We start from the raw sequence: 27,980 nt of genomic DNA, 5'->3' as shown, positions 1-27,980 counted from the left end.
AGCTCTGTTGGTGTTGTTTATTTTCCACAGCTCTGCGACATCACAACTAAACTTCACAGAGTTGCAACCGGAGAAGCAAAAATGTTCCCACCTGAGGCCGAGCAGCCGCTGGATCCCATCGCTTTGAAGCATGGCCATGCTCGCCAGGTGAGTGTCCGGTGGATTCGTTTTTGCAAACTTTTCCGTTAACAAAAAACAAACCCCCAACCCACGGACCCTAATTATTAGTTAAACATGCACACACAGAACGGTGGAAAGGAGAACCGTTGTGCGATTCATAACTCAAAAGGAGGCCATTGCATGGGTGAGCTTTTCCAAAATGGGGAATATAATGATCCGCACACCGAGTAAATCCTTAGTAATCTTAAATCAGCTTCCTTAATAGCATTTTTTTCTTCCCAGGCAAAACTCGCGCTGCAAATCCAATGCTATCGCCGTGCTTAATGTAATTATTTTTCCTTTGTGGCTCATGTGACCCACCGGAACACGGAGCCCAGGAAAATGGGACCAGGGAATTATTATTATTATTATTTTAATCTGAAAGTTCATTTTTATGAAGTGCTTCTAAGCTGCCTTGCAAATGCCGGAAAGACAGGGCGGCATCCTAATTCAAACACTGCTTCCTTCAGCAGCCAGAGGACATATGAAGCCACTTTGGATCTGGAAGTCCCACAAAAACCTCTTGGCTTCTCACCACTCCAAAGAAAATGGAATATAACCCCCCCCAGATTATGACCAGCCTATTAAGTCACAGAGGTAGAGAGAAAAAATTAGATCCACTTGCCTGTAGATTGGTCGTTTTTATTCTCTTAAAGATACGGTTTCATGACAGAATAATGGAACAACAAGAGCTGGAAGGGAGCCTTGAGGTCTTCTAGTCCAACCCTCTGCTCAGGCAGGAAACCTTATACCCGTGATGGCGAACCTATGGCACGGGTGGCACACAGAGCCATATCTGTGGGCACGTGAGTGTTGCCGTAGCTCATTTCCAGCGCAAATGTGTGCGCCGGCCAGCTGATTTTTGGGCCTTCTGGTCCCACCGGAAGTTGGGAAATGGGTTGTTTCCAGCCTCCAGAGGGCCTCCAGGGCGTGGGGAAGGCCGTTTTTGCCCTCCCCAGGCTCCTAGAAAGCATCTGGAGCCTGGGGAGGGTGAAAAAACAGGCCTACCGGGCCCATCGTGCCATCGCGTGCTAAAAACGGGGAGACTTGGGGGGGTCACACGGGCATGCGCGGGGTGCATTGAATTATGGGTGTGGGCACGTACATGGGCGACCTCCCCGCGGTCCTCCCGCTTTTGGCACGCGATGGCAAAAAGGTTAGCCATCACTGCCCTATACCATTTCAGACAAATGGTTATCCAGTCTCTTCTTAAAAATCTCCAGTGATGGAGAAGGAAGGAAGGAAGGAAGGAAGGAAGGAAGGAAGGAAGGAAGGAAGGAAGGAAGGAAGGAAGGAAGGAAGGAAGGGCAGAATAAGAAAATAACAGCGTTGGGAGGGACCTCAGAGGTCTTCTAGTCCAACCCCCTGCTCAGGCAGGAGGACCCTAGACCATTTCAGACCAATGGTTATCCAGTCTCTTCTTGAAAACTCCCAGTGTTGGAAGCAAACCTCTGGGGGCAATGGCTGGAATGAGGAATGGTTGCTTTCAAAAGTTACCTGGATTAACTATTGTTTTTTCCCCATGAGGTTTCTGTTCTGCTTCTCTCACGTTAGGGGTGCAGTGGCTGAAATAAATAGGCGAGCAGCAAAAATCCATGAAATTATCCAAGCCAGTTCCCAACAAATAAAGATCCTGAATTGAGTAGAAGGAAGGCTTGGACAAATTCCACCCGGCAGTTAAGTAGAGGTGTTTCTTGACTTACAACCATTCGCTTAGTGACTGTTCAAAGTTACAACGGCATGGGGGAAAAAAGTGACTTACGACCGTTTTTCACACTTATGACCGCTGCAGAATATCCCCGGGGTCACGTGATTAAAAACCTGAACATTCAGCAACTGGCATGTACTTATGACGGTTGCAGTGTCCTGGGTCATGGGATCTCCTTTTGCGACCTTCTGACAAGCCAAGTCAAGATTCACTTAACAACTGTCTGACTCCCTTAACAACTGTGGCAAGAAAAGCTGTAGAACGAGGCAAAGATCCCTTAACAACCACTTCACTTAGCAACAGAGAATTTGGGCTCAATTCTGGTCTTTTAAGCATCTTCAAGGACTTTCCTTCAAGGTTCCTACTGCATCCTTCCCTCTTTTCCCTCTTGGAAAACCTCCAAAGGCAGAAGATCCTTAATGCAGATTTATTCAGTATTGATACCAGACAGTTTTTTTTACTCAACACCCTAAAGCAATTATCTGCATGTTGTAGGCTCCTGCGAGCCTTTAAAAGCATTCCCGTTGCATAACCGTGGAAAACTCCGCTCTCCAAATTTCCCAACTGAGAAAGGAGATCAAAAAGCACCCTTGGCATTTATCTTCCACTCCTTTAGAGGCGCATGAGGCGGCTCCCGCTGAACATGATGTACTAACACAGGCAGACAGACAGCACATGCTGAAATGTAATGACATTAGGCTCCGGCTCCATTAACCATTAAGGACGGGATGGAATCGGTCCTCCCCGCCGTAGCAAATTGTCAAGGCAGACGATCCATCTTCGTAGAGACTGAGAGGCTGCTCTTGAAGATGCTACCTAAAGGCCATATATGGAAATAATAAACCCAAGAATACAGGGCTGGCCAGGAGTCGCACGAGACAGAAAAGAGATAAAATTAACAGGGAAATCCAGACGCTCGGTGCGGCCCCCAATTATTATAAGGGGGTGGTCTCTGAATCTAACTTGGCTCATGTCATGTGTCCAATAAATCATTTCTTGGCAACAATGCTAACAGAAGTTGCCTTCTTGTGCGATATTTCTTTTTTTAGACTTCAGGGTTGAGCCTATATTCCGGTTATTTCTTGGTAAGGTCCAGTGCTGAAATTCATTTTTTTTTTTACTACTGGTTCGGTGGGCTTGGCTTGGTGGGTGTGGCTTGGTGGGCATGGCAGGGGAAGGATACTGCAAAATATCCATTCCCTCCCCACTCCTGGGGGAAGGATATTGCAAAATCCCCATTCCCACCCCACTCTGGGGCCAGCCCGAGGTGGTATTTGCCGGTTCTCCGAACTACTCAAATTTTCCGCTACCGGTTCTCCAGAACCTGTCAGAACCTGGAAAGGAAAGGAAAGGAAAGGAAAGGAAAGGAAAGGAAAGGGAAGGGAAGGGAAGAAAGGAAAGGAAAGGAAAGGAAAGGAAAGGAAAGGAAAGGAAAGGAAAGGAAAGGAAAGGAAAGGAAAGAAGGAAAGGACAGGACAGGACAGGACAGGACAGGACAGGAGAGGAGAGGAGAGGAGAGGAGAGGAGAAGAGAGGAAAGGAAAGGAAAGGAAAGGAAAGGAAAGGAAAGGAAAGGAAAGGAAAGGACAGGAAAAGGAAAAGGGAAGGGAAGGGAAGGGAAGGACAGGACAGGAAAAGGAAAAGGAAAAGGAAAAGGAAAAGGAAAAGGAAAGGGAAGGGAAGGGAAGGGAGGGAAGGACAGGACAGGAAAAGGAAAAGGAAAAGGAAAGGAAAAGGAAGGGAAGGGAAGGAAAGGAAAAGGAAAAGGAAAAGGAAAAGGAAAAGGGAAAGGAAAAGGGAAAGGAAAAGGAAAGGAAAGACATATGTTATCCATACTTCTAAAAACCTGGTGTTCACTTGAAGATATTGAATCGTGCCACACGAAAATCTTTCCATTCTTTGAATTGACAATCCGTAGTCAAAACGGCAAGTCCCCCATCGGTCAAAGCAGGCCCAGGCCTCCCTGTTCAGCCCTAAATGACATGACTTGAAAAAGGCCGGGAGGTTCTTCGCAGAGTACCCACACCCTTGACCAAGCTGGATTTTCTTCTCGACTAATTCCAAAAACATTTTTATCTTTGCTGGATCAAATACTTGCGGCTTACAAAGGGTGATGACTCAGGACGTGTCCAACTGAAGGGCTGGTCCCTGCCAAAGCTAAACCCTTCCTCCTTCAAGGATGGCATCAGGACGACTTTGGTGACAAGAATATAAACAAATCCTGGGGGGGAAACAATGCAAAGCCCTTTACATTTTTCCCCCCTTTGGAATTCCAAGCCTTCTTTTGCTGCCCCAATCTGGAATCTTTTTGCTGGGTTAATATTATCCTGCTTGACTCGGGGGTGACCAACCCCAGGTGGCAGGTGTCACATTCCTACTCACGAGCCAAGCAGACTCTGGCACCAAAACTATTTTCAAGCTGAGAAGTAAACAAGGAACTTTCTTTGTAAGATTCCAGCAAGCATTGGCACGGCCTGCTTGATCCTGATCGTTTGAGCTATCAAAGATTTCGACTGGGATCTGAAACGGGAAAGGTTAGATTTTTTTCAACATTCATTCTTGGTGTTGTAGCCCCTCATGTGAAGATCTGGGTGAGAGGAGCTAGAAATTCAGGCCGTAATCCAAATTCTGCGGGTAAATACCCGTGGAATTTATGCATTCAGAGAACTTATAGAACTGTTGCTCGCTTCATCTTTCGTTGCAAACCTTAGGAGGGATCTGATAGCACCTTTTTAGGCCAACTAATGTCGTTAAAAAGCATAAGCCTCCACAAAAAAGCTGTTGGCTTTTAATGGCATAGTTTGGCTGGCCAAGGGTCTGAGAGTTGAGGGGACCCAGGAGCTCTCTGAGCTTGGTGGTTTTCTGGCAGACGTTTCATGACCCAACTCGGGAACATCATCAGTGCAAACCCTGCTTCTTTCTAGCACTGATGATGTTCCCCAGTTGGGTCATGAAACGTCCGCCAGAAAACCACCAAGCTCAGAGAACACCAAGGACCCCACAGTTCCTCCTCCTCTCCCCTTCTCTTTCTCCTTCACTCCTCAACCCCCCCTCCCTTCTAGCACTGATGATGTTACCTAGCTGGGCAATGAAAGGCCTGCAAGAAAACCACCAAGCTCAGAGAAGCACCAAGAGCCCCTCATTTCAACCCTGAGCTACAGATATTCTCCTTTTATCCCTGCTTAAGGGAGTCCTCCTGCTCTGGAACCCCCACAGCCTGACTCAGCCCTGCCCTTCCAAACGCTGCCAGTAACACAATCAGAGACTCTTAAATTCAGCTCTCCAGACTGATCGATCGCGTTGTCCTCCTCTAAGGGGAAAAAAAAAAAACCCAGATTGCCTGGCGTTGTCGTCTTCTCCTCCTCCTCCTCTTCTTTTCCTCCTCTTCCTCCTCCTCCTCTTCCTCCTCTTCTTCGTTGTTGTCTTCTTCTTCGTCTTCTTCTCCTCCTTCTCCTCCTCCTCCTCCTCTTCTTCTTCCTCCTCCTCCTCTTCTTCACTGTTTTCTTCTTCTTCTTCTTCTTCTTCTTCTTCTTCTTCTTCTTCTTCTTCTTCTTCTTCTTCTCCTCCTCCTCCTCCTCCTCCTCCTCCTCCTCTTCTTCTTCCTCCTCCTCCTCTTCTTCACTGTTTTCTTCTTCTTCTTCTTCTTCTTCTTCTTCTTCTTCTTCTTCTTCTCCTCCTCCTCCTCCTCCTCCTCCTCCTCCTCCTCCTCCTCTTCTTCCTCTTCTTCTTCCTCCTCTTCTTCTTCTTCTTTTCTCCTCCTCCTCCTCCTCTTCTTCTTTTCTCCTCCTCCTCCTCCTCCTCCTCCTCCTCCTCCTCCTCCTCCTCCTCTTCTTTTCTCCTCCTCCTCCTCCTTCTTCTTCCCAAAACCCAGTCGTGAAAACTGCGCCTCAGGAAGAGTTTTGTTGGTGTGGTTTTTTTTTTAAAGACTCTCCCTGGAATCTTCCGATGGCAAAGCCGGCTTTCTTGACGGGAATGCCAGAAACTAGGCTGGTGGGTTTCACCCAAAAAAAGAAAAGAAAAAAGAGAGAGAGTGGGTGGGAGGGCAGGCAGGCAGGCAGCAGCAGCAGCGGCTGTAACCCAACACCCAGATGGATTATTCCAGGAATATCTGCCTTCCTACCAATCGATGGGAAGGCTGAGAAGAGAGAGCAGCCTGTGCACCACTCCCCTTCCAGATCAGAGAGTTTCCTATTTCTTGAAACTGGATGGTAAACAGAGGTAGGGAGGAGCCACACGGCCTTGGCTGTGCCAACAGAAGCAGAAACTTTGTGAGTAATGTACTAGGAGGACAAACAAGTGCAGCTCACATGCGGGGAAAAACACCCAGCCGGAGGAAGGTCTAGGACGGCTCGTTAAAGGGCAAAGTGGGGGGGGGGGAGAGAGACAAAAAACATGGGAGACCCCCACCTCGGCTGCCTCTCTCCTTCACCTGAAATGTTATTTTATCAGCCATGTTTGACTCTGCGGTACAAAGGAACATGAGAACTGGACCGAAGGTAGGAGCTGGGGAAGAGAGAGGGGAGGGGGTGGGATGGATGGATGGACGGACGGAGGGATGTTTGTGGAGGGGGAGCAGAGCAAACAGCCTTGGCCAAACATTGTCAAAGCAAACAGGAGGAGGAGAGCTTGCACCCAAGCAGGAGGGATGGGATGTGGGGTAGAAAGGCAGGACTTGGGTTTCAATGTCTGGATGATTGTTTTGGGTGGGTAGGAAGAGGATTCCCAGTAGAGTCCTGGGCATCAAAGTGTGGGTTTACATCTTGTAGGATGGCTTGCTTTTAAGTCAGGGGTGTCCAACCTGTGGACTTCAACTCCCAGAACTCCCCAGCCAGCCTTCTAGTCCAACCCTCTGCTCAAGCAGGAGACCCAGAGATGCCATGCCAGGCATCTCTCCTTAAAAGCACCCACAATTTCTAAAGGCAAGCCCTTCCGCTGATTAGCTGCTCTAAACGTTGGGACATTTCTCCTTTAAAATGAGCAATGCAGTACAATGAGAATCCAAAATGTAATGACCCCAACGGTTATTACTCTCCTGTTTTCTTCAACCGTAATATTCCCCCCTCTGAAAAATGCTTTCGTTAAACCAGCATCTCCAAGTAGAGAATCATAGGAATGGTGGGGGACCTTGGAGATCTTCTAGTCCAACCCCGCTGTCCGTGGCAGGAGACCTTATATATCGTCCTGGACAAAACGGTTGTCCAATCCTTTCTTGAAAACGTCCAGCGATGGCTGCTTGACTACAACTCCCAGCATTCCCAGCCAGTGGGCCACCGGTCAGGTTGACTGAGAATTCATAGAGCTGCGGATCAAAACGTTTGAAGGACGTCCTGTTGGAGAAGGTCTAGGGTCGTGATGGCGAAGCTATGGCACGCGTGCCCAAAGTGGCACGCCAGCCGTCGCCCCAGCCCAGCTCCACCGTGCATGTATGTGCCTCCCGCCAGCCAGCTGGACTTCGGGTCTCTGCTGCTGGGGGTGGGGCGCATGCACGGGGGATGCTCGCATTGCATTTTGGGGGTTCACACGTGCATGCCCCGCACCCCATTTTGGGCCTGGAAGGCATCCTGCACCAACCTGGAAACCAAAACGGGGCTCAGAGAGCCCTGGGTGCATGCACGGAGGGGCCCAGGCCGTGTGCGTGGGGGACGCATGCGTGGGGGTGGGGCACATGCATGGGGGCACTTGCATTGTGTTTTGGGGGTCTGGGCACACGTGCGTGAAAGCGGGCTTTGGGCACTTGGCACCAAAAATGTTAACCATCCCTGATCTAGGGGGTTAGGAGGGTCCCAGATTTACAAATGAGCTATCTCCAGTTGGTTAAAAGGAAGGTCGAATCAAACGGAAAGATCTGGTTTAACCATCACTTTATTTTGGAAAAAAGTCTCTTTGAAACATTACGTTTTATTTTAATGGAGGGTTTTTTGGTTTTTTTTAAAGGAAGTGCATTTGCGTCTGCGGCTCTAGATTTGGGAGAGATGTTATCTCAAAGTCATAACCTTAATCCTTCAGTTTAATAAAAAGAAATTACGCTAAGCGTGCCTCCACAATACGTTGGGAGGAAAGCAATTATAAAAACATTAATTTTGGCACTCTTTGGGGGGAAAAAACGTCTTATAGGAGGAAGGCCAACTCTTAGAAATTACTCGGCGTGTTTATTTCAGATAAAACCGCTGAGGTTCTCCTTCTCGGCGTGTCGGAGAAGGGGCTAAATGGACGACAAAACAAGGAGCTTTAAACTGCAGAGACAGCGCAGTGTTGAGCCTAGGCCAGGTTTCGCAGCTCGGGCACCAGCGCAACTCTTGACACCTCAGCTGAACTATTCTCGAGTTGCAGCCGAGAGATCTCCCAGCTTGTCTGAACGTCCAACCCTTGAATCAGTTTAGATCCATCAGGGTCGGCAAGAGGAACATTTCTACAGGGTGGAAGGGAAGAAGAGAAGGTGGGCTCCACCCATTATCCAAAGCACCTGAGGGCAGGACAAGAAGCAACTGGACGGGAACTCATCAAGGAGAGAAGCAACCTGGAACTCAGGAGAAATTTCTTGACAGTCAGAACAATTCACCAGTGGGACAACTTGCCTCCAGAAGTTGTGAATGCTCCAACACTGGAGGTTTTTAAGAAGAGGTTGGATAACCATTTGTCTGAAGTGGTGTAGGGTTTCCTGCCTGAGCAGGGGGTTGGACTAGAAGACCTCTCTGGTCCCTTCTGGTATTCGGTATTTTAACCTGCTCCTTAATCATATTTTTCATTTCTCCTTAGGTTGCCCTATTATTACGATGACTGTATTTTCTCATGGGGTCCCCCCATAAATTAAGGGGGGCATTTCTAAATCACGCCTATACAGAAGCCTCCTTGAATCACGCATGGACGCGCTCAAAAATTTGGAAGGGAGGGAGGGAGGGAGGGAGGGAGGGAAGGAAGGAAGGAAAGAAGGAAGGAAGGAAGGAAATGGAGAGAGAGAGGGAAGGAAGGGAGGGAGGGAGAGAAGGAAGGAAGGAAGGAAGGAAGGAAGGAAGGAAGGAAGGAAGGAAGGAAGGAAGGAAGGAAGGAAGGATTTTCTTTTTAGGTGTCTTCCCAAGCGAGCCAAGGTCTTGCCTGCCACATGAAAATGGCCAGACATAAGGAGATTGACTCATGTGGCGAAGCCAAAACCTTTCCCCATACAGGGATGAATTTTAGGAAGGATTTGTAAACATGTGAAATAATGTGGATGTTCTGGCAGATAAAATGCCTCTAAAAATAGAAAAACCGAAGGTCATCCTCTTCAAAATACTGGAAGGCAATTAAGAGCACGGTACTTCTTGATTCAACCGGACACTATTAATAACCGGAAGACAGAAATGTTTTACGTGCGCATATAAAAAGCTGCCTTTAAGGCTATACGAACTATATTACTGGGGGGAAAACAAATGTCTTGGGAGGAATGTTGCCTCGATTAGCAACACAAAATAATACTTTAGTTAAGTTTTTACAGGGAGTTTTCAGAAAGGAACACAATCTACTTTTCATTTTACTTTGAAAAAAATGGATTAGAATAATACGGCCTTTGTAAGGGTTAGAAACAGAGAGAGAGAGAGAGAACTGCCTTAAACCAAAGTAAGACAAGGTACCTAATAATTAAGCTGTATTAATAACTAACCCGTTAGGATCACAGGGTCTCTGCTGTTTTTTTTTTTTTAAGGACATAGACGTTGAATGTGGATCTATGAAATCCATGGTCTTGAGCAGGGGGTCTCCTAACTTGGCAACTTTGTGGACTTCAACTCCCAGAATTCCCCAGCCAGCAGCTCTAGGAGTTAAATATCTATGGAGATCCTCAGTCATCCAGGTCACGATTGTCCCAAAGGGGCTTTTTCAAGGGGCAGACGGGACTTCCTTGGTTTTTCCTTGAGGACGTTTCACTTCTCGTCCAAGAAGCTTCTTCAGTTTTTGAGAGTTGAAGTCCACAAGTCTTAAAGTTGCCAAGTTTGGAGACCCCCCCCTCCTTCCGGTCTTGAGGAACCCCCAACTGAATAATTCGACACCTGGTCTTTCTGTTACCCCATAATACAACTCAGAGCTGGTCCGATTCGGCATGGTGCAGATGCTGGAAGACGTTTTGATTTGGTCTCCTCAAAAGAAGGGTATTGATGTTCTTTGTTTTCTCTTCTCCCGTAGAAAAGCTGGTAACCAGCAGAAAAGACCCCTGGTCTCGGGAACGTCATTATGTGGAGCTGTGAAGCCCTCAATGGTTCCAAAAACACCGAGGACCAGAATCTGTGCCACGATTTTCATCTGGTCATTTCCATTTTCTCTTTGCTCTACCTCGTCATCTGTTTCCCCGTTGGCCTTTGTTATAATGGGCTCTTGGTTGTGGTCAACCTGTGTAACAAAGCTACGATGACCATGCCGGACGTCTACTTTGTCAACATGGCCATCGCTGGCCTCATCATCAATGCCATCGCCCCCATGTACCTGCTGGGACCTACCAGCACCAAGTGGGCCATCTGGAATTTCAACAACGAAGTCTACATCACCTTGCTGATTCTATTCAACGTCTCCTCCTTGGTGATCATGTACTCCATCGCCTTGCTCAGCCTGGACTACTACATCGAGCGGGCTCTGCCGAGGACTTACATGTCCAGCGTGTACAACACAAAGCACGTCTGCGGGTTCATCTGGGGAGGGGCCATGCTGACCAGCTTCTCCTCTCTCCTCTTCTACATCTGCAACCACGTCTCCACCAAAATTATTGAGTGCTCCAAGATGCAGAACAAAGAAGCCGCGGACGCCATCATGGTGTTCATCGGTTACGTCGTGCCGGCCGTCGCCGTGCTCTACGCACTCGTGCTGATCTTGCGGATACGCAAGGAGGCCACGCCGCTGGACCAAGACACTGGAAGACTGGACCCCTCTGTGCAGAGGCTTCTGATCGCCACCGTTTGCACCCAGTTCACCCTGTGGACACCTTACTACGGGACCCTGATGGTCAGCACGCTGGCCACCATGCAAGGCAAAGCGGTGGAGGAGAGCTATGGCCGGGCCTTGCATTTCACGAAGGGGCTCTCCAAATTCCTGGCTTTTTCCAGCAGCGTTGTCCTGCCTTTGCTCTACCGATATCTCAGCAAAAACTTCCCGGGGAAACTGCAAAGGCTGCTGAAAAAGCTGCACTGCGGGAATCAGCCGTGTTCGCACGAACGCACAGTGGTTCAACAAATTGTCACGTAGGTATGGAGGAACGCTGGTGGGCGCCGGGTTGCCGAGCGGAGTCTGGAGGTTGCTGCCGAGCGAGGAGGGCGCGCGAATGTCAGCGCCTCGCTGTCCTAGGCCTACCCAGGTAGCGACTCTGTGGAGGAAACTGTTGGGAATCCTGTCTGTGGGTTAAAAATCGTGGCTTGGTTCCACGAATTTCAATGCACTGAGTCGGTTTTACAGGATTAAGCTTTGTTTTAGCAATCTTGTGTGAAGAAGGAAAAAACAAACAAACCCACAGTAGGATTTTTGACCGAACACCTAGCACTTTGTAATCTTGTAGAATTTAAAACGAAAAAGAGGTATTTTTATGTTTTCGTATAAAATAATATGAATTTTAAAATTTACAAAGCAGTTTTATGTCAAGGTCGGAGCAGCAACCTTTTCAGTTAGGATAATGTCCATTAATAATTGCACTGGTCAAATTGTGTAACAGCCTTAGTAGGATACTACATTTTTTTCCCCTAATCTGCGAAGTTACGATTTAAACAAAATCTTTACTTCTAACTCTGAAGGTTTGAAGGTTTCTCTTCGAACGCAGCTGTGTTTTCCTCCATTTACAAACAAACAAAAAAAAAAAATGGGTTTCCCCCATTTTCTTGACTTGTAAAAGCATTTCAATCGATCGAAAGGATGTAACTTTGCAGAAACTGTAGGATGTTGCTACGTCTAGTAAAATGAAGGACAGTTTAAGATGAAGTCAAGCTTAAGGTGCCAACGAAAAACACGGTTGCATTAGAAGAAAAGGGCACCTACTGAATCACTCACAGATATTCCTTAGGAAGTACAACTTTCTTTTCATGACTGAATTAAAAGCAAGGCTCAAAGAATGTTTGCGGGATATTGATGGACCAAAGGGATGGAAGAGATAACACAATGGTGTGAAGGCACACAGGGGACAACAAGGATTTCTTATAATTCTGGTCCTCGTTTTTATGCTGCTTTAAATTCTAGTTCTCTCTCTACTCAGTAGTGCCATGTCTCTTCTGTCCCTTTAGTTGGGCCCAACAACAAGCTAGCATGAAGTAGGCTAGGCTAGGCTACTAAAAGCCATATATACCATTCATCCTATGTGCACATAAGGACAATGTTTTGTATCTGCTCCACCCCCATTATCACCAGAAAAGCTGTCCAAGAGGCTGGGAGATCCTCCAGAGGTCACCACATCCTAGAACAAAGAGCTGGAAAAAGGGGTGAGGAACATCTCTAGATGTTCAGATGGCCTCCAACACAGGGCAACTGTTTTTCAGTTTAACTGGCTGCCTCCTAGGCATAACAGAATAAAAGAGTTGGAAGGGACCTTGGAGGTCTTCGCTCAAACAGGAGACCCTCTACCATTCCAGATAAATGGCTGTCCAATCTCTTCTTGAAAACCTCCAGAGATGAAGCATCCACAACCGCTGAAGGCAGGTCGTTCCACTGATTCATTGTCCTTGCTGTCAGGAAGTTTCTCCTTAGTTCTAGGTTGGTCCTCTCCTTGTTTAGTTTCCATCTGTTGCTTCTTGTCCTGCCTTCTGGTGCTTTGGAGAATAGGCTGACCCTCTCTTCTTTGTGGCAGCCCCTCAAATATCGGAACATACTCTCCGTGTTCCTCGGCTGAAAGAGATGATGAGAGTTGAAGTCCCAACTCCACCGGAGGTCACCAAGTAGGGGAGAAAAGACTAGATGATACGAAGCGGTTTTGCTTCTTCAGAGGTGAGGTGAAATCAGGATTTTTGGGTTTTTTGGCTGGCTGCCTGGTCTTGCTTCTACCAAGCTGCCATTCATAACAATTGTGATTTGCTCCAGCTGACATTTCGGCTGGGACACAGTGCCAGGATCCGAGAGATGTAGGCTTGTAGAACAAATAGTTGAGTCTTCTGTAAGAGGCCTTGAGGGTTGAACTGAGAGATTATCGGAGTTAAGACGCTAATTTAGCCTAGGGAGTTACCACAAAGTCTAATTTAGTGGAGGGAGTTGCCAAGGTTCTCCGCAGGTAAGGAAGAAAACAATAGCCTGTATGTTTGCTGGCTGCAAGGTGTCTTTGGCTTAGCCGAAGTCTGATTAGTCTTACCGTCTAGGTCAGGGGTCTTCAACCTTGGCCACTTTAAGCCTAGGTACACAGGAGCTGGGGCGAGGAACAGGAGCTCACCCCGTTGCGCGTCGGGTCTCGAACGGGGCCATCGACTTTCCAGCTGACAAGCTCAGCTTCTTGAACCACTCAGCCATCATGCCTCTCTCTATAACTCTACTATACTACTATAACTCCCATAAACCCAAGAGGCGCAACCTTTTTTCGTTCACCTTGACAGCCCTTACTTCTCTCTCCCTTGAAACCTCTCTGGGCCATCCTGGTTTCTTCAGACCGAAGAAAGCTAGTTTCTCGTTTCTCTTCCAACGGACAATGTCTTTGGCTTATTTCAGGCTAGGCTAAATTATTGGGATCTTTGAGTCCCTGCAGGATTTCTTACCAGCCATCAACGCTGGGTATAAATTCAGCGGTGGGACTTCCTCTTTCCCAAACTAAGCATTCCTAGGTCAAAAGACAATTCGATGCTTTGTAAAACAAAAAAACCAGGAGCCAAATGCTCATGCCTTATGTAATTCCAACTCCACGTTACTAATATCCTGTATCTGAAGCCACTTTAGTTCAAAACATTTACATATTTCTTCCCAAATCTTACTCACTGCTAATATCTTAAGAGGCGTGCCTTTTCCCATTAAAACTGAGTCAGTATTAGAGGGAAAACAAAAAACAAAAAATTCAGTATGAACCTAGTAACCTCTAAACTGGTTTCCAGAAATGTTCCACAAAACCACTAATCGTTTATTTTTAGATCTCAAATGCTATCACTTTCAAACAACTGCATTCACTTTTCGTAAACTCTGAATCAGGAGTGTTTTCCAGACCAGAATTTTAGTAAGGTCTGAAAAGCTAACAAGTAGGTATTTTTTAATACAACCAGTAACATAAGGCAAATGTGATGGAAGAATGGAGATAGAAAATTTGAGGGGATAAGATTTGGAAATCTGTTCTCATATGGACTTTTAGCACGCATTTCTGCTTAAGGCTCCGAAAGATTCCAGCTATTTTTGTAAATAAAAGTATATGCCATTACTCGCTGAACACATGAAACAGTCTACTGATGTAAAAAAAAAACATTTAAAAGAATTTATTAAATTATTTCCTAAGATTCAGATTTTATCACAGTTGAAGACTAAACTAGCTCAATGAAAAGTACTGTATCTGGTCATACATAACAGAAGTTCAGCACAGGAGTGCTGATATTAACAGTATTATTTCAGAATAGTATTTTTTTTTTTTTTGAAATGATTTTATGATTTATAGGTCTCCTTTTAACCGGGGAGGCAGTTACGTCAAATCAATAAACTGATAAAATTGTTTACTTCGGAATCATCTTTGTCATTATTCCTCTCGGTTTAACAGTTTCAAGTGTTTGCTTGGTCTTCTTGGATTTAAGTCCAGGTAGTTCTCGAGTTACGACCACAACGGAGCCCAAGATTTCTGTGGCTAAGCGAGAAAGTTGTGAAGTGAGTTTTGCTCCATTTTGCGACCTGTCTTGCCACTGTCGTTAAGTGAGTCACTGAAGTTATCAAGTTGGTAACCCGGCTTTCAAGTGAATCTGGCTTCCCGATTGACTTGGCTTGTCAGAAGGTCGCAAAAAGGGGATTGTGTGACCACCACCCCCCGGGGACACTGCGACCGTCACAAGTGCGAGTCTGTTGCCAAGCATCCAAATTTGGATCACGTGCAAAGATCGTGTGAAAAACAATCATGGCACTTTTTCCCGCACCACTGTAACTTCGAACAGTCACTAAATGAATGGCCGTGAGTCAAGGACCACGTACACAGAAGAACAGAGAAGGAGAGTGCGACTATGGGCTGCTCTATAAGCCTAAATGCTAATATTTTCTACCCTGATCAGAGGCAGAGTTTGGATGTCCTCGTGACGGCTTGGGTTGCAAGACTGACTCGGAGGTGCTTTTTTGAGCTTGGTTTTTTTCCTTGAAGAGGTTTCGCTTCTCATCCAAGAAGCTTCTTCCGTTCCGAGTTGAAGGGTGGGGAATTCAGGATTCTTCCGCTAGAACTGAAGAAGCTTCTTGGATGAGGAGCGAAACCTCTTCAAGGAAAAACTAAGAAAGTCCAGTTGCCTTTTGGGACCCACCTTTGGGACAACCCTGACCTGAATGATTGGGATTCTCCAAAGACCAGACCGAATTCTCCCCATCACGCAGGTTGAAGCACGCAGGCACCTTGCAAAGCAGGTGTCGCACAGGTGTGTTTGTGTCAGACAGCCGGGGCTCCTCCCAGGAGGTTTTGCTGCATTCCAAGGAGGGATCTTCTCTCTAGCAAAACAAAAGTCCAGGGCAGGGCAAGATCCAATGGCAGTCTGTTCCCGGCATTCGGGGGGTGGGGGGTGAGAGACAACGACGATGTGCTAAACACTCAAAGGGAAGAAAAGGAATCGCAGCCAGGGAAGGTTAACCCTGATGAGCAGCATAGCCTAGGATTTGTTTCTCCATAAATCCAACCGTTGTGTTTCCAGCTGGAAGTTAGGACTCTCTGTTGCAAGGTTTCCACGTGGAATAGCATTGGGCTTCATGGAATATAAACATCCTGAGTACCAGACTAAAAAAAGAAAGATTCCCTGTTATGCATTCAATTCCTGGAAGAGCACCTGCAAAAGCGGATATCCACAAACACACACACACACACCAGAGAGAGAGAGAGAGAAAGAGGCAGGGAGGGGGGGAGAGAGAGAGGAAGAGAGGAAGAGAGAGGGAGGGAGAGAGAGAGAAAGAAAAAGAGAGGGAGAGGGAGGGAGGGAGAGGGAGGGAGGGAGGAAGAGAGGGGGGAGGGAGGGAAGAAGAGGGAGGGAGAGAAAGAGAGGGAGAGCGAGGGAGAGCGAGGGAGAGCGAGAGAGGGAGGGAGGGAGAGAGGGAGGGAGAGAGAGAGGGATGGAGAGAGAGGGAGAGATGGAAAGAGAGGGACAGGTAGAGAGAGAGAAAGGGGGAGAGGGAGGGAGAAAGGAATAGCATCCCATCAGAATTCAAATTCCTGGAAGCTTTCTCCTGAGTCATTTCGTATCATGAGCCAAAACATCAAGCCAAGGTTGATCTGGGTCATTTTTTAATTAAGTGGAGCATGACGAAACCACAATTCCTGATTCCACCTAGGTGTGCAATGAGACAAACTGTGTTTAGCTAAAAGAATAAAAATCCTTCGCTTCTGTTTGCCCACAAAGGAGGAAAAGGAAAGAGCCAGAGGCTCATGGCAGCCTGATCACCATCATCCAAAGCAACGTTAGCTCAGGATGATGGGATCTGTCTGGCATTCAGAACTCCAGGGCGCCCTGCAGAAGATTTTGTCCTCCGGCCAGGCTCAGCTAGGAAAGCAATGGCGGGAGGATGAAGAGAACTAAGTTGCAGACTGTATTTATTATGCATTTCCAGGGGGGGAAAAAAACTGCATTTCCCCCAAATATTGATAAAGCTTTTCAGAGTTTAGTTCGTTCTCCCAAAGCGCCCCCTTGTGGTTAACGGGAAAATGCCACGCCAGGAAGGAAGCTCCACTGCCTTTATTCTACAATTATCCCCCAAAGTTAAGTGGCATTTGCTGAGCTGGCTAGCTTAGCTCAGGATGGCTCAGACAAGCAGAAAAGCTCATTTTCCAGCAGCAACACATCGGGGAAAGACTGCTGAGCAGGACACATTTTATGGGAGAGAGCACAGAGGAGGGAAAGCGGGGCTTAAGGGAGACTTTTTACTAAAGAAAAAGGCTTAAAGGGTAAATCTGAAGAAGTTACAAGCCCTCTTAAGGTTGCACCAAGATCAGAAGTTGTGTACCACACTGATATGCAGATTTTAGCCTATTTCCCTTCCGCCAATTTCCCTCGTGTGTCCGTGCAAACTAGTTCTAGCCTCTACGCAGAAAAAAAGGGGAAAGGAGAGAATTGCAAAAAGGGTCCGTAAACGACTTTTTGAACCGCCTCAGGAGTCCTATAATCATAATCATAAAAGTATAAACCTAATTTGAATACTTAAATAGAGTAAGTAAAAAAGGAATATTAGGACAGGGACAGAAGGCACGCTGGTGCATTTATGCATGCCCCTTACAGACCTCTTAGGAATGGGGTGAACAGTAGACAGTTTAAGGTTAAAATTTTGGGGGTTTAGGGATAATCAGGCACCCAAAATATCAAGGCAGTGGGGTAGCCAGAGTTTAGTTCGTAGGCTAGGTAACTGTGATAAAACATAAAATAAGAGGGTTGGAAGAGTCCTTGGAGGTCTTCTCGTGCAGCGGTCACCAACTGGTGGTCCGTGGACCACTGATGCCCTAGAGAAAATTTTGGTGGTCCGCAGAAAAAATATTCACATCTTTTTTATATTGCACTAAATCAGAGGTCCTCAAACTACGGCCCCTGGGCAGGATACGTGCAATGAACGCTTGTGTTGCTGAGAGAGTCTCGTTCCAGTGGGACTGCATCATGGCCTGGAACTGGCTGACCGTCTCAGCCCACTGAGCCTCCAGGTGCTGGTACCTGGCCTTGCACTCCTGCAGGTCTTCCTTCTGCTTGGAAAGCCTATGCTCCTAGTCCTCAGTGAGGTGCTTCTGCTGAGCCTCCTTCTCGGCCAGATCCAATCTGAACTGAGCAGCGGTTTTGCCAACTCTTTCTCATGGTGGCTGCTTAGCTCCAACAACTTCTTCCTTTTGGGGCCCTAAGGAGCCTGGCTGGAGAGGTGAGGAATGGCTGGGAGCGGCGAGTAGAGGCTGGCGAGATGCCCCTCAACGTGAGTGACATCAAGTTGGTCACGCCCACCCAGTCACATGACCACCTCGCCACGCCCACCCAGCCGGTCATTAGGCAGATTGTATTAGGGGTCCGTGGGATTTAAAATTATGAATTTGGTGGTCCCTGAGATCCGAAAGGTTGGGGACCCCTCTTCTAGTCCAACTCCCAGCTCAAGCAGGAGACCTTACACCATTTCAGACAAATAGCTGCCCAGTCTCTTCTTAAAAAGTTCCCATGTTGGAGCACCCACAACTTCCGGAGGGAAGCTATTCCGCTGGTTTATTGTTCTCACTGTCAAGAAATTCCTCCTTAGTTCTAGGCTGCTTCTCTCCTTGATAATGTTCCATCCCTTACTTCTTGTCCTGCCCTCAGGTGCTTTGGAGAATATATTGTCCCCCTCTTCTCTGTGGCAGCCCCTCAAATGTTGGAAGAGTTTCATCAGAAAGTGGCAACAGAGAGACAGGACTGAGAACAGGACAGCAAACGACGTTGATATTGGAAAATTTGAAAAGAAAGGCAAATGTGATGAGGAAGGGGCCTGTTTTCACGAAGCCCAGGTCCTCCATACCCCTTGGTCACCCAAAGACAAGAAATGTCATTCCTTCTTTAGTAAGGTCTTCAATACAAGCCACTGTAGCATTTCAAGGGCTAAACGCAGTGGTGAAATTCAATTTTTTTACTACCGGCTCTGTGGGTGTGGCTTGGTGGGCGTGGCAGGGGAAGGATACTGCAAAATCCCCATTCCCTCCTCACTTCTGGGGGAAGGATATTGCAAAATCTCCATTTCCTCCCTACTCTGTGACCAGCCAGAGCTGGTATTTGCCGGTTCTCTGAACTGCTCAAAATTTCCGCTACCAGTTCTCCAGAACCTGTCAGAACCTGCTGAATTTCAGCCCTGGATAAACTTCTGTTCCTGGAAAATGGAATTTCAAACATTGGAAAGTGGGAGAAAACACATAAAGGGTGTTTTCTCCCAGAGAGAAGCCACTGGATGGCCTCAGACGCTCAAAAATCTATAGTTAAACACTACTTTTTCTGTTTTGGAGCACCAAAATATCCCTCGGCTTAAGTCAACTTTAAAGTCACGTGGTGGAGCCCTTTTCGGCCACGATGGAGGCAACGTGTATGGTTTGAATTATGTGAAACCAGCTCCTGTTCCTTGGAGAACTGTAGGTTTTCTGTAAGACTTACAGCTGGGTAATTGAAAACGTCACCAGCTACAGGAAGTAGACCCGTGGAAATTATTTGCCGTGCAAACAGCAGTTATCTTTCAATCTCACCAGAAAGGAAGTGTCAGCCTGTCGCATCTTCTGAGCTTTTTCCTTCGTGGGTAAGTTATCGACTTTGTTTCAAATCAAATCAAATCTTTATTACGGTCCTGAATTTATCCATTTGTCTACCCCGTAAAAGCCCCAGAGTATTGTGCAAGGAAACCGCTCGATATCCAGATCCTTCTCCTTTTGCAATACGTCCAAAAACAGAATTGCAAAATAGATATAGCTGGAAAATATATAGCGGTATCTGGAAAACGGTACTGTGAAAAAGGAAAAAAAGTTTTTTTTCCCTCTCTATCTCTGTTAGAATAATTTTGCGAAGCGTAAAGAAAGGGTTAGATAGTTCCTGAGTGGGGAAGAAGCCACAGAGAAAGAGAAATAAATCTTTTATTAAAGTGAAATGTGGATGCTTGGGGCACAAAGCAGGAATCTCACCCAGCCCAGGTCTCAAATGCAGCATTGTTGACATTTTTTTTGTTATCCGTTTCTAAATTAGGTTCCGTAAAAATAACCTTTCCTAAATTAAATTATTAGTGTGAAAATTTCTGAAGGTTTTTTTTTTTTTTGCCTCTGTGACTCCTGGCTCTAAATTCCCCTAGGAAAGATTAATCAAGCATCTACTACAAGGCTGTCCAAACTGTGGACTTCAACTCCCAGAATTCCCCAGCCAGCCAGGGGAATTCTGAAAGTTGAAGTCCACAAGTCTTAAAAGTTTCCAAGATTGGACACCTCTGATCTACTATTAAGCATAATAACCTGTCTGCTCTGGGTACTTAAAAGGACACCCAGTAATAATCAGCCGATTTAGGGTTGGGGTGAGTGCAACTTTTATTTTCTGTGGCCAAACAGGGGCAGGAAAAAGAACAAGCTTAAAAAAAAAAAATAGCGTTGGTCCGAAGACAGTCATGTGATTTGCAAGGCTTGAAGTCATCCGTTTGAAATCGAGGTCTTCTGATCTAAGCGTCTGGGATAAACACCCATAAATCATTTCAGCCTTTTGGAGAGATTTGCGAGGCAGTATCTGGCGTCCTTCCTGAGCGTCGCAGAGAACAGTCTGACTAACGGAATAACCGAATAACAGTGTTGGAAGGGACTTTGGCGGTCTTCTATTCCAGGGGTCTCCAACCTTGGCAACTTTAAGCCTGGAGGAGGTTCAACTCCCAGAATTCCCCAGCCAGCTTTGCTTGACTCCCTCTTCTTTGGGGCAGCCCCTGAGATATTGGAAGACTGCTATCTTGTCTCCCCTGGTCCTTCTCTTCACTAGACTAGCCAAGCCCAGTTCCTGTAACCGTTCTTCAAATGTTTTAGCCTCCAGCTCCCTAATCATCTTTGTTGCTTTTCTCTGCACTGTTTTCAAAGTCTCAACCTCTTTTTTATAATGGGGTAACCAAAACCGGATGCAATATTCTATCGACAGGAAGAAATGACAGAAGACAGAAAAGGGAGATGGAGAATGAAGGAAGAACATGTTGCCAAAAAAAAAAAAAAAAAAATGATTACGAAGATGCTGAAAAAGGAAGTTTTTTTAAAAAAAGTTATTTTGTCTTTTTTTTAAAAAAAGGAGAAAAACTTTTTAATAAGTTTGTAAGCGAACGTTATAAGACAAGATCGGCCAAAACAGGATTAAAAGTTGTTTCTACTTAATTGCAAAATGAAGGAGGTGGTATTGGACGACAATGGCAGTATTTACAAAAGGCTTGTTTGCCTGTCATCTCCATCCTAAGGTGTTTAGGATTTTATTTATTTATTAAATTTGTTCCCTACAAGGTGACTCTAGGCTGGTTGGAGAATTCCGAGAGTTGAAGTCCACAAGTCTTAAAGTTGGCAAGCTCAAGGGACAGTGCTCTAAACTTTGAAGGCCAAAATCCCATAGGATGCATTCAAATTCATAATTCATCCCTAATCAGTAATTCTCAATTAAGAAATCCCGTTTCCCCCCCCCCCCCACATTTCGTGCCTTTAATTAGCCTCCTGCACTCAGAGTTGCTACTGAACTGTCTCCTTTCCAAGCCAGCAGTCTGGTGATGCCTCAAGAAGACACATAAACCACAGAGGAATGCAAGGCGAGGCACCCAAGGGAAGGGTGGGAAGTGGAAAATTTTCTCCAGCTTTATAACTTTTTTTTTTGCAGCCAGCTTTTCCATTTCCAAGCAAATAATAATAATAATAATAATAATAATAATAATAATAATAATAATAATAATAATAATAATAAAAAAAAAATGCATGACTTCCAGAATGAATATGAAATCCCAATTCTAAGGTAGTGAATCCATCAAAGTGAAGAGTTTGTCACTTTGAGAATAATTGGATTTTAAATTTGAGTTATTTTGAGAATCACTTGGTTGGATTAGGAGACTTCCAAGGTGTCCCTTCCTCCCGGTCTCTTATTCTGTATTCTAAGTATACTTAGTGAAGCAAATATTTATGTTAGGGTACCCAAGATGCTTCTTTGGGCTAATAAAATTCTGTACTTACTTAATTCGCAGCCCAAACGATGCCATCTGGGCTCATTAGAAATTCGAGAAAACCCTAGACTTTTAACCCAAAGGTGCTATTTTCAAGAGGCAACTGGACTTTCGCTTCTCGTCCAAGAAAAGCTTCTTCAAGGAAAACAAAAAAGTCCAGTTGCCTCTTGAAAAGTGCACCTTTGGGACATCCATGATCTGGATGGCTGAGAATCTCTGTAGACATTAGATAAGGTGGATTCAGACTTACGACCCCCTGATCAGTTTAATGACTTTGGTGACTCGTTTTAACGACTGTCCTAAAAGCGGTTGGAAAATCGAGTCCGTTCCTGTGGTGACACCACTGTCAATGACTTAGCACCAAAATTCCGGGTTCAATTGTGGTCATAAGATGAGGATTGGCTGCAATGCACGTTGGGGAACAAACTTCAAAAGAAACTCCGGTTTGAGATTTGGAGACGGATGTAAAACCTGCTTTCTACCCGACGGAAAGAAATCAGAAGTGCAAAGCAGAGAAAAAACCGATGTTCCTCCAAAAGCAGAGGTTCTCCTTTGTGCTGAGGGTGGTTTCTGTTTTAACGTTGCATTGTCTTGGGTTGGGTTTTGGGGAAGCTGCTTGGAGTCTCATCAGATAGAACAGCTTGCGTAATGCAGAACGCCAGCAGACGTGACCCCTTCATGGGCAGATTTTCAAAATAGTTAAGGAAAAAATAAATAAATAAAGCTGGCATGAAGCTTGGGCAGTTAAGAACTGACGGGTAAAATATGCTTTTGAATACTCAGGAAAGAGCCACATGGCATTCAATGCAAAATGCTGTTCCTTATCGCAGCACAAGACATGTTTGTAAAAGAAACAAACCAACCATACTGGTAACCCATTTTCTTCTAACGAAGGGGAAGAATTTCAGTTCCTTTTGGATAACGGACACACATAGGCCACTTTGAGAGAGCTTAGGCAGTGAGAAAGGGACGTGGTGGCTCAGTGCCTAAGATGCTGAGCTTGTCAATCGAAAGGTCGGCAGTTCAGCGGTTCAAATCCCTAGTGCTGTCGCGTAACGGGGTGAGCTCCTGTTCCTTGTCCCAGCTTCTGCCAACCTAGCAATTCGAAAGCACGTAAAAAAAAAAAAATGCAAGTAGAAAAATAAGGACCGCCTTTGGTGGGAAGGGAACAGCATTCCGGGCGCCTTTGGCGTTGAGTCATGACGGTCACATGACCACGGAGACGTCTCCGGACAGCGCTGGCTCTTCGGCTTTGAAACGGAAATGAGCACCGCCCCCCAGAGTCGGGAACGACTAGCAGCGGGAACCTTTACCTTTAGGCAGTGAGACAGGCTGTATTTACTGTGGTCGGTCGCTGCAGGGGGGTGGGGGGGGGCGAAATGCAATTCGATCCTTTCGTGTTTTTATTTGCTTAAAAGGAAAGGCGATGCTTTTCCAGGACAACGGAATCGGGATGGGAGCATCTGATTGAGCCATTATACTTTTTTTTTTTTGCCAGTTTCGCCTAAAGAAACCCTTAACTTTAGGAATTTATAACCGCTATCAGGTGTACATTCGCACATGCACCTTAGCAACTAACAGCATCATCAGATAAAAGCTAAATTACCTTCAGAAGAAAAGTATTAATAACTCTGTGATGAGGCCTGGGTGGTATTTCAAACTGTAAGGACCTCAAAGTAAGGTTAAAATTCTCTTATTGCAAATTTGTATATTTCTTGACTATTGTTCTGAAACAGTCAGCAGGGAAACTCATACAGATTTTACATTAAACACTGACCTAGTCTATATACCCTGTTTCCCCGAAAATAGGACCCAACTGGAAAATAAGTCCTAGCGTGATTTTTCAGGATGCTCGTAATATAAGCCCTACCTCTAAAATAAGCTCCAGTTAAGATTGTCAGCCAGATGGGTGCATTTAGTACCATATTTCCCTGAAAACAAGACCCAGCCAGAAAATAAGCCCTAATGCGTCTTTTGGAGCAAAAATTAATATAAGACCTGGTCTTATTTTCGGGGAAACACGGTATTTCTAAATAAACTTTCTCTTTTGGATATGGGTTTATAACTTTACTGCCTTCATCTGGGCTTCTTCAGAAATATATTGGGCCTTTTGCCTTCCTTTGCATGAGACCTCTCCGGTTTATTGTGACTTAACCTCCTTTAAAGCTCTTTCCTTCTCTTCCCTTTCAGCTCCCGTGGGGCCCACCGCCCTCCTAAAAATGCTCCCACACAACATGACCTGGATGAAATACCCAACTCTGAGCAAGGATCCCTCCACCAACTTCCAAGAGATTATGTTCGCGCAGCAAGTCATATCAAGGTTCATGCACGTCTACATCGCTGTCTTTGTGCCGATGGGTTTATTAGCCGGCATCGTTATCCTGGGCATTTGCATCCAGAATTATCGAAATCGCATCCTGGACAAAATAGACATCTTGTTTTTTTCTCAGACGATCATCAACCTCTTTGTCATCCTTCTATCGCTCACCATCGCCGTGCGGCCGGCTTACCTCAAAATGTCCTACCTCGGGTGTGGGACGCTGTCGTTCTTCTTCAACCTGGGTTACTTCTCTTCCCAGTTCCTCCTCCTCTTAATCATTCTGAGCCTTTTCCTCGACAGGCACCCGCCTCAAAATGCTCTAATTGGCAAGGCGCACCAGAGGCCAGAGGCGTGTGTCGGTTTTGTCCTGATGTGCGGTTTCTGCGCCGCCTTGATGCTGAGCGGGCTGCTGGGCATCGAACATTACCAGGAAGAAACGGACTGCCAACTGGATCCCTTGTTTGCCTGGCCCGAATACGAGATCATTAAATTCGCCTTGGGGTTTTGCGCTCCGTCGTTAGCCAAGCTCCTGCTCTCTATTCTAGCGTTTGTGAAAAAGATGCCGGCGGGTCAATATTCCTCAAGAAAAACCAGCCAACCACTTTGGGCTGTTTTGGCCATTGTGGTGAGCATGTTGTCGTGCCGTCTGTTTTATAACACCTTGATCTTGGCTAGGACCGGCTTGAAGATAAAGGGCGAGGCAGGGACGGTTCGGAACGAGCTGATCATGAATGTCTCCGAGGTGGTTTTGTTTTGCGAAAGCTGCGCGAGTTTGGTGCTTGTCCTCTTCCTGCATCACCCCTACAGGACCACTCTGCGGAATACGCTTAAAAACCTCACAAGGGCTTGTAGGAAGAGACGGGATGCCAACTGGGCCCCTGAAATTCAAGACAATCAAACCGGACTTTCCGAAATGCGCTGACATTGATTGTCCAAGATACTAAGACTCGAAGAACTGGGCATCAGCGGACGTCTACCACAACCAGAAACTGATTTTCCTCATTCGTCAGCGGCGGGAAAAATACCGATGTTTTTCTCAAGGGGGTACACCTTGATGGTATGAGGACTACTACCCTCCCCATAACTCTGCCCGGGTTTCATGACAGGCTGGTGTTTTGTTCCGATAGGCCTGATCGATGGGACAGTAGGCCGGGCGATTATGTGATCAAACAGGACTTTAGAAGAAAAGAAAATCTGCCTTCGTTTCATTTCTGTATAATCAGGATTTTTGGGGGCGGGTGGGGGGCGGGGAGGTGAGTTTTTGAAGTTTACAGAAGGGCTTTTATTTTTCCAGGATCAGTAAGAGGAAATAATGAAAGTGTATGCGAAAGGGACGGCAAGCCTCAGAAAGAGAAAGGGGATTCCCTAAAGGTGACCCCCCCTCTTTTAAAATCTTGCCATTGAGAAGGGGCAACCACCAGCGGGAACTCTCTAGATCAAGGGTTTTCTAGAGCAGCTTGCTGGCTGAGGAATTCTGGGAATTGAAGTCCACAAGTCTTAAAGTGGCCAAGGTTGGAGACCCCTGATCTAGATTCCTCCAACCCCTTAAAAACAGCCCTTTTCCTTTATTCGGCGAGCATGGATCATTTTTTTCAAAACAAGTAAATACAGGCAGTCCTTGACTTATAACAGTCCGTTTAGTGACCGTTCAAAGGTTGCAATGGCACTGAAAAGAGTGATTTATGATCGCTTTTCACACTTACGACGACGGCAGCGTGCTCGTGGTCACATGATCAAAAGGCGGCTGCATGGCCATTGGTTCCTATTTATGACAGTTGCCGTATCTTGGGGTCAAAGGATCCCCCTTTGGAGACACCTTCTGACCAGCAAAGCCTAATGGGGAAGCCAGATTCACTTTACAACCACGTGACTAGCTTAGCAACGGCAGTGATTCACTTAACAACCGTGGCAAGAAAGGTCGTAAAGTGGGACAAAACGGATTTTAACAAATGTCTTGCTCAGCCACATAAATCCTGGGCTCATCTGCCGTCGTAAATCGAGGACTACCTGGAAATAAGCCAGCCTATGAAAGCATCCAGCTTTTGAGATCCGAGCCGGCAGAAAATCTGGCCACCTTCTAAAAGGTTTTGCAGCTTAGTTGAGGCTCGGAGTAAAGAGCATTGGGGGGGGGGGGAAAGAGCTAAAACTTAACCACACATCGCAAAAGGACGGACGCCGTCGACCGCCAGCACAAGGCGAAGAGGTTGACGACCAGAAAATGTGGATTGCGGTGTCAACGGCAAAGGAAGAATCTTGTTTGCAGAGTGTGACAAGGGGAAGCAGGTTGCTCGGAAATTCCCTTCTCGGTGATATGAGAACAGGCTCCCGGGGGGGGGGGCAGGGGGGGCGGGGGGGGCCTTGATCAATTCTGGCCAAAGGCTCAACTGATGGGACGAAGACGAAGGCCGGGCTAAAATGACATAAACTGCTGAAAAAGGATGAGGGACAGTGAAGGAGCCTGGGACCTCTTGATGCCACTCGGGATCGTTAAAAAAAAAAATAAATGGATGGGAAACAGATTAGGTTAAGCTATTGTTTAATGCACTGTAAGCCGCCCTGAGTCTCCGGAAAAGGGTGGCATATAAATCGAACCAATAAATAAATAAATGACGCCAGGATTGATGGCTAGAAAAAAAAAAACCCAAAAGAGGATAAGGACAAGCATTCTCCCTCCGTGAATAAAGCAGGGATCTTCCAAACTAAATAACTTTTAAGACTGGAGTAGACTGCAACTCCCAGAATTCCCCAGCCGGCATGTACGCAGCTAAAAATTTAGCCACAGAATAAAGGGATCAAAAACCATTCTTTTTATTCATTTATTATTATTATTATTATTATTATTATTATTGCAAATAACGCCTGTCTTCTATGTTTGTTCTCTCTTGCTTCGCTACGTACCGTAAAAAATAGTTCAGTAAATATTACAGAACTGGTTGACACGGTCCTTAGTGACCATCTGTGTACTATTAGAGAAAACACACACGTACACACAGAGTGTCCTCTCTTCCCCATGAAAAAATAAAATAAAATGTGAATTTTGGTTGCAAAAAAAGAGAGGGGGGGAAAGTCGGAACGAATCCTTTAAATTCCTAACCCGATTAGGACTCCTTGTGGGACCGATGCTTCTTTCAATGTTGGCTTTTCCACCAAGTCTTTCTTCCTCAGCCCCAGCAAACGATGCTGTTCAAATCAATGACATGGGCCTGGGGTATTTGCACGATCACCTCCTACCGGCCTTCTACCGGCCTCCTACCGGCCTCCCACCGCCCAGTGCGCTCACATAGGGCTGCCCTCCTCCGGGTCCCCTCAGATAGACAGTGTCGGCTGGCGGCCCCCAGGATGAGGGCGTTCTCTGTGGCCGCACCGACCCTCTGGAATGGGTTGCCCACCGAGCTCCGGACGGCCCCCGACCTCCGCACCTTCCGCGCCGACCTAAAGACATGGGTCTTCCACCAACTTCCCTGATCTGCCGTGGATTTTAATTTGGGTATTTGGGTATTTTAATTTGGTTTTAATACTACTTAATTTTTACTTATTGTTGGGTTTTCTATTGTTGTGAGGCGCCCCGAGTCCTACGGGAGAAGGGCGGCATATAAATCTGACTAAATAAATAAATAAATAAATAAATAAATAAATAAATAAATAAATAAATAAATAAATAAATAAATGCTAAAAGCTGCCCAATCTCACGCATGGGACCATCTCAGGGCTGTGGGGTAGTAAGTGCGCAAGCCAGGAGGGGGCTTGGAGTGCTAAAACGCCCATCAGAAAAATTGCAGTTTGTTCAATTAGCAAAATCCTGCCTCTCCTTCCGAGATGTCACGATTATTCAGGCAACGAGCAAGGCCACATATGACGAAGATATGCGAGGGAGGTGCTTGCGCCCTGGTTAGCATTCCTGAGATACGTAAAATAAAGATTAAAAAAAAAAAATTAACGTGGGCAGCAATTAATACCCTTTTGCTACCCTGAGATCCCATTTAGAATTAAGCTTCTGGCTCACTTCTGCTTTGCTCTTCGTTGCACAACA

At 46.1% G+C, this 27,980-nt stretch overlaps 3 protein-coding genes across 6 annotated transcripts in view; 2 read left to right on the top strand and 1 right to left on the bottom strand.

Annotated features, from left to right (window-relative positions):
- GPR146 (G protein-coupled receptor 146) overlaps positions 1–14,480 on the top strand; it is a 36,231-nt gene extending 21,751 nt beyond the window's left edge. The window contains exons 2-3 of one of the 2 annotated variants that reach the window (XM_034441555.3): positions 31–147; positions 10,021–14,480. In XM_034441555.3, the coding sequence (XP_034297446.2) occupies positions 10,069–11,070 (1,002 nt within the window). In that variant the 5' untranslated portion in view covers positions 31–147; positions 10,021–10,068 and the 3' untranslated portion in view covers positions 11,071–14,480. Of the gene's footprint in view, positions 1–30; positions 148–6,080; positions 6,363–10,020 lie in introns of those variants that run through there. The other variant, XM_034441556.3, reaches the window with a different exon arrangement.
- CHLSN (cholesin) overlaps positions 1–27,980 on the bottom strand; it is an 85,961-nt gene that overhangs the window by 38,138 nt on the left and 19,843 nt on the right. The window lies entirely within an intron of this gene.
- On the top strand, positions 33–26,752 carry LOC117679540 (uncharacterized). Of its 2 annotated transcripts, none has more exons than XM_087878705.1 (2): positions 33–147; positions 23,821–25,143. In XM_087878705.1, the coding sequence occupies exon 2, from the start codon at positions 23,850–23,852 to the stop codon at positions 24,870–24,872; it is 1,023 nt and encodes a 340-aa protein (XP_087734831.1). In that variant the 5' UTR covers positions 33–147; positions 23,821–23,849; the 3' UTR covers positions 24,873–25,143. The 2 variants fall into 2 exon arrangements, with proteins under 2 accessions (XP_087734831.1, XP_034297443.2); XM_034441552.3 differs by lacking the exon at positions 33–147 and adding an exon at positions 18,973–19,218 and having other exon boundaries at positions 23,821–26,752.

This window comes from Pantherophis guttatus, chromosome 14, assembly GCF_059756535.1.
Source record: "Pantherophis guttatus breed Tessera chromosome 14, ASM5975653v1, whole genome shotgun sequence".
Classification (NCBI taxonomy): Eukaryota; Metazoa; Chordata; class Lepidosauria; order Squamata; family Colubridae; genus Pantherophis; species Pantherophis guttatus.
The sequence above is the reverse complement of the archived record's forward strand: the minus strand, read 5'-3'. Positions and strand labels throughout refer to the sequence as shown.

What these genes read in the sequence shown, in the direction of transcription:
- LOC117679540 (XM_034441552.3), top strand. Translation starts at nt 23,850, where the DNA reads ATGCTCCCACACAACATGACCTGGATGAAATACCCAACTCTGAGCAAG.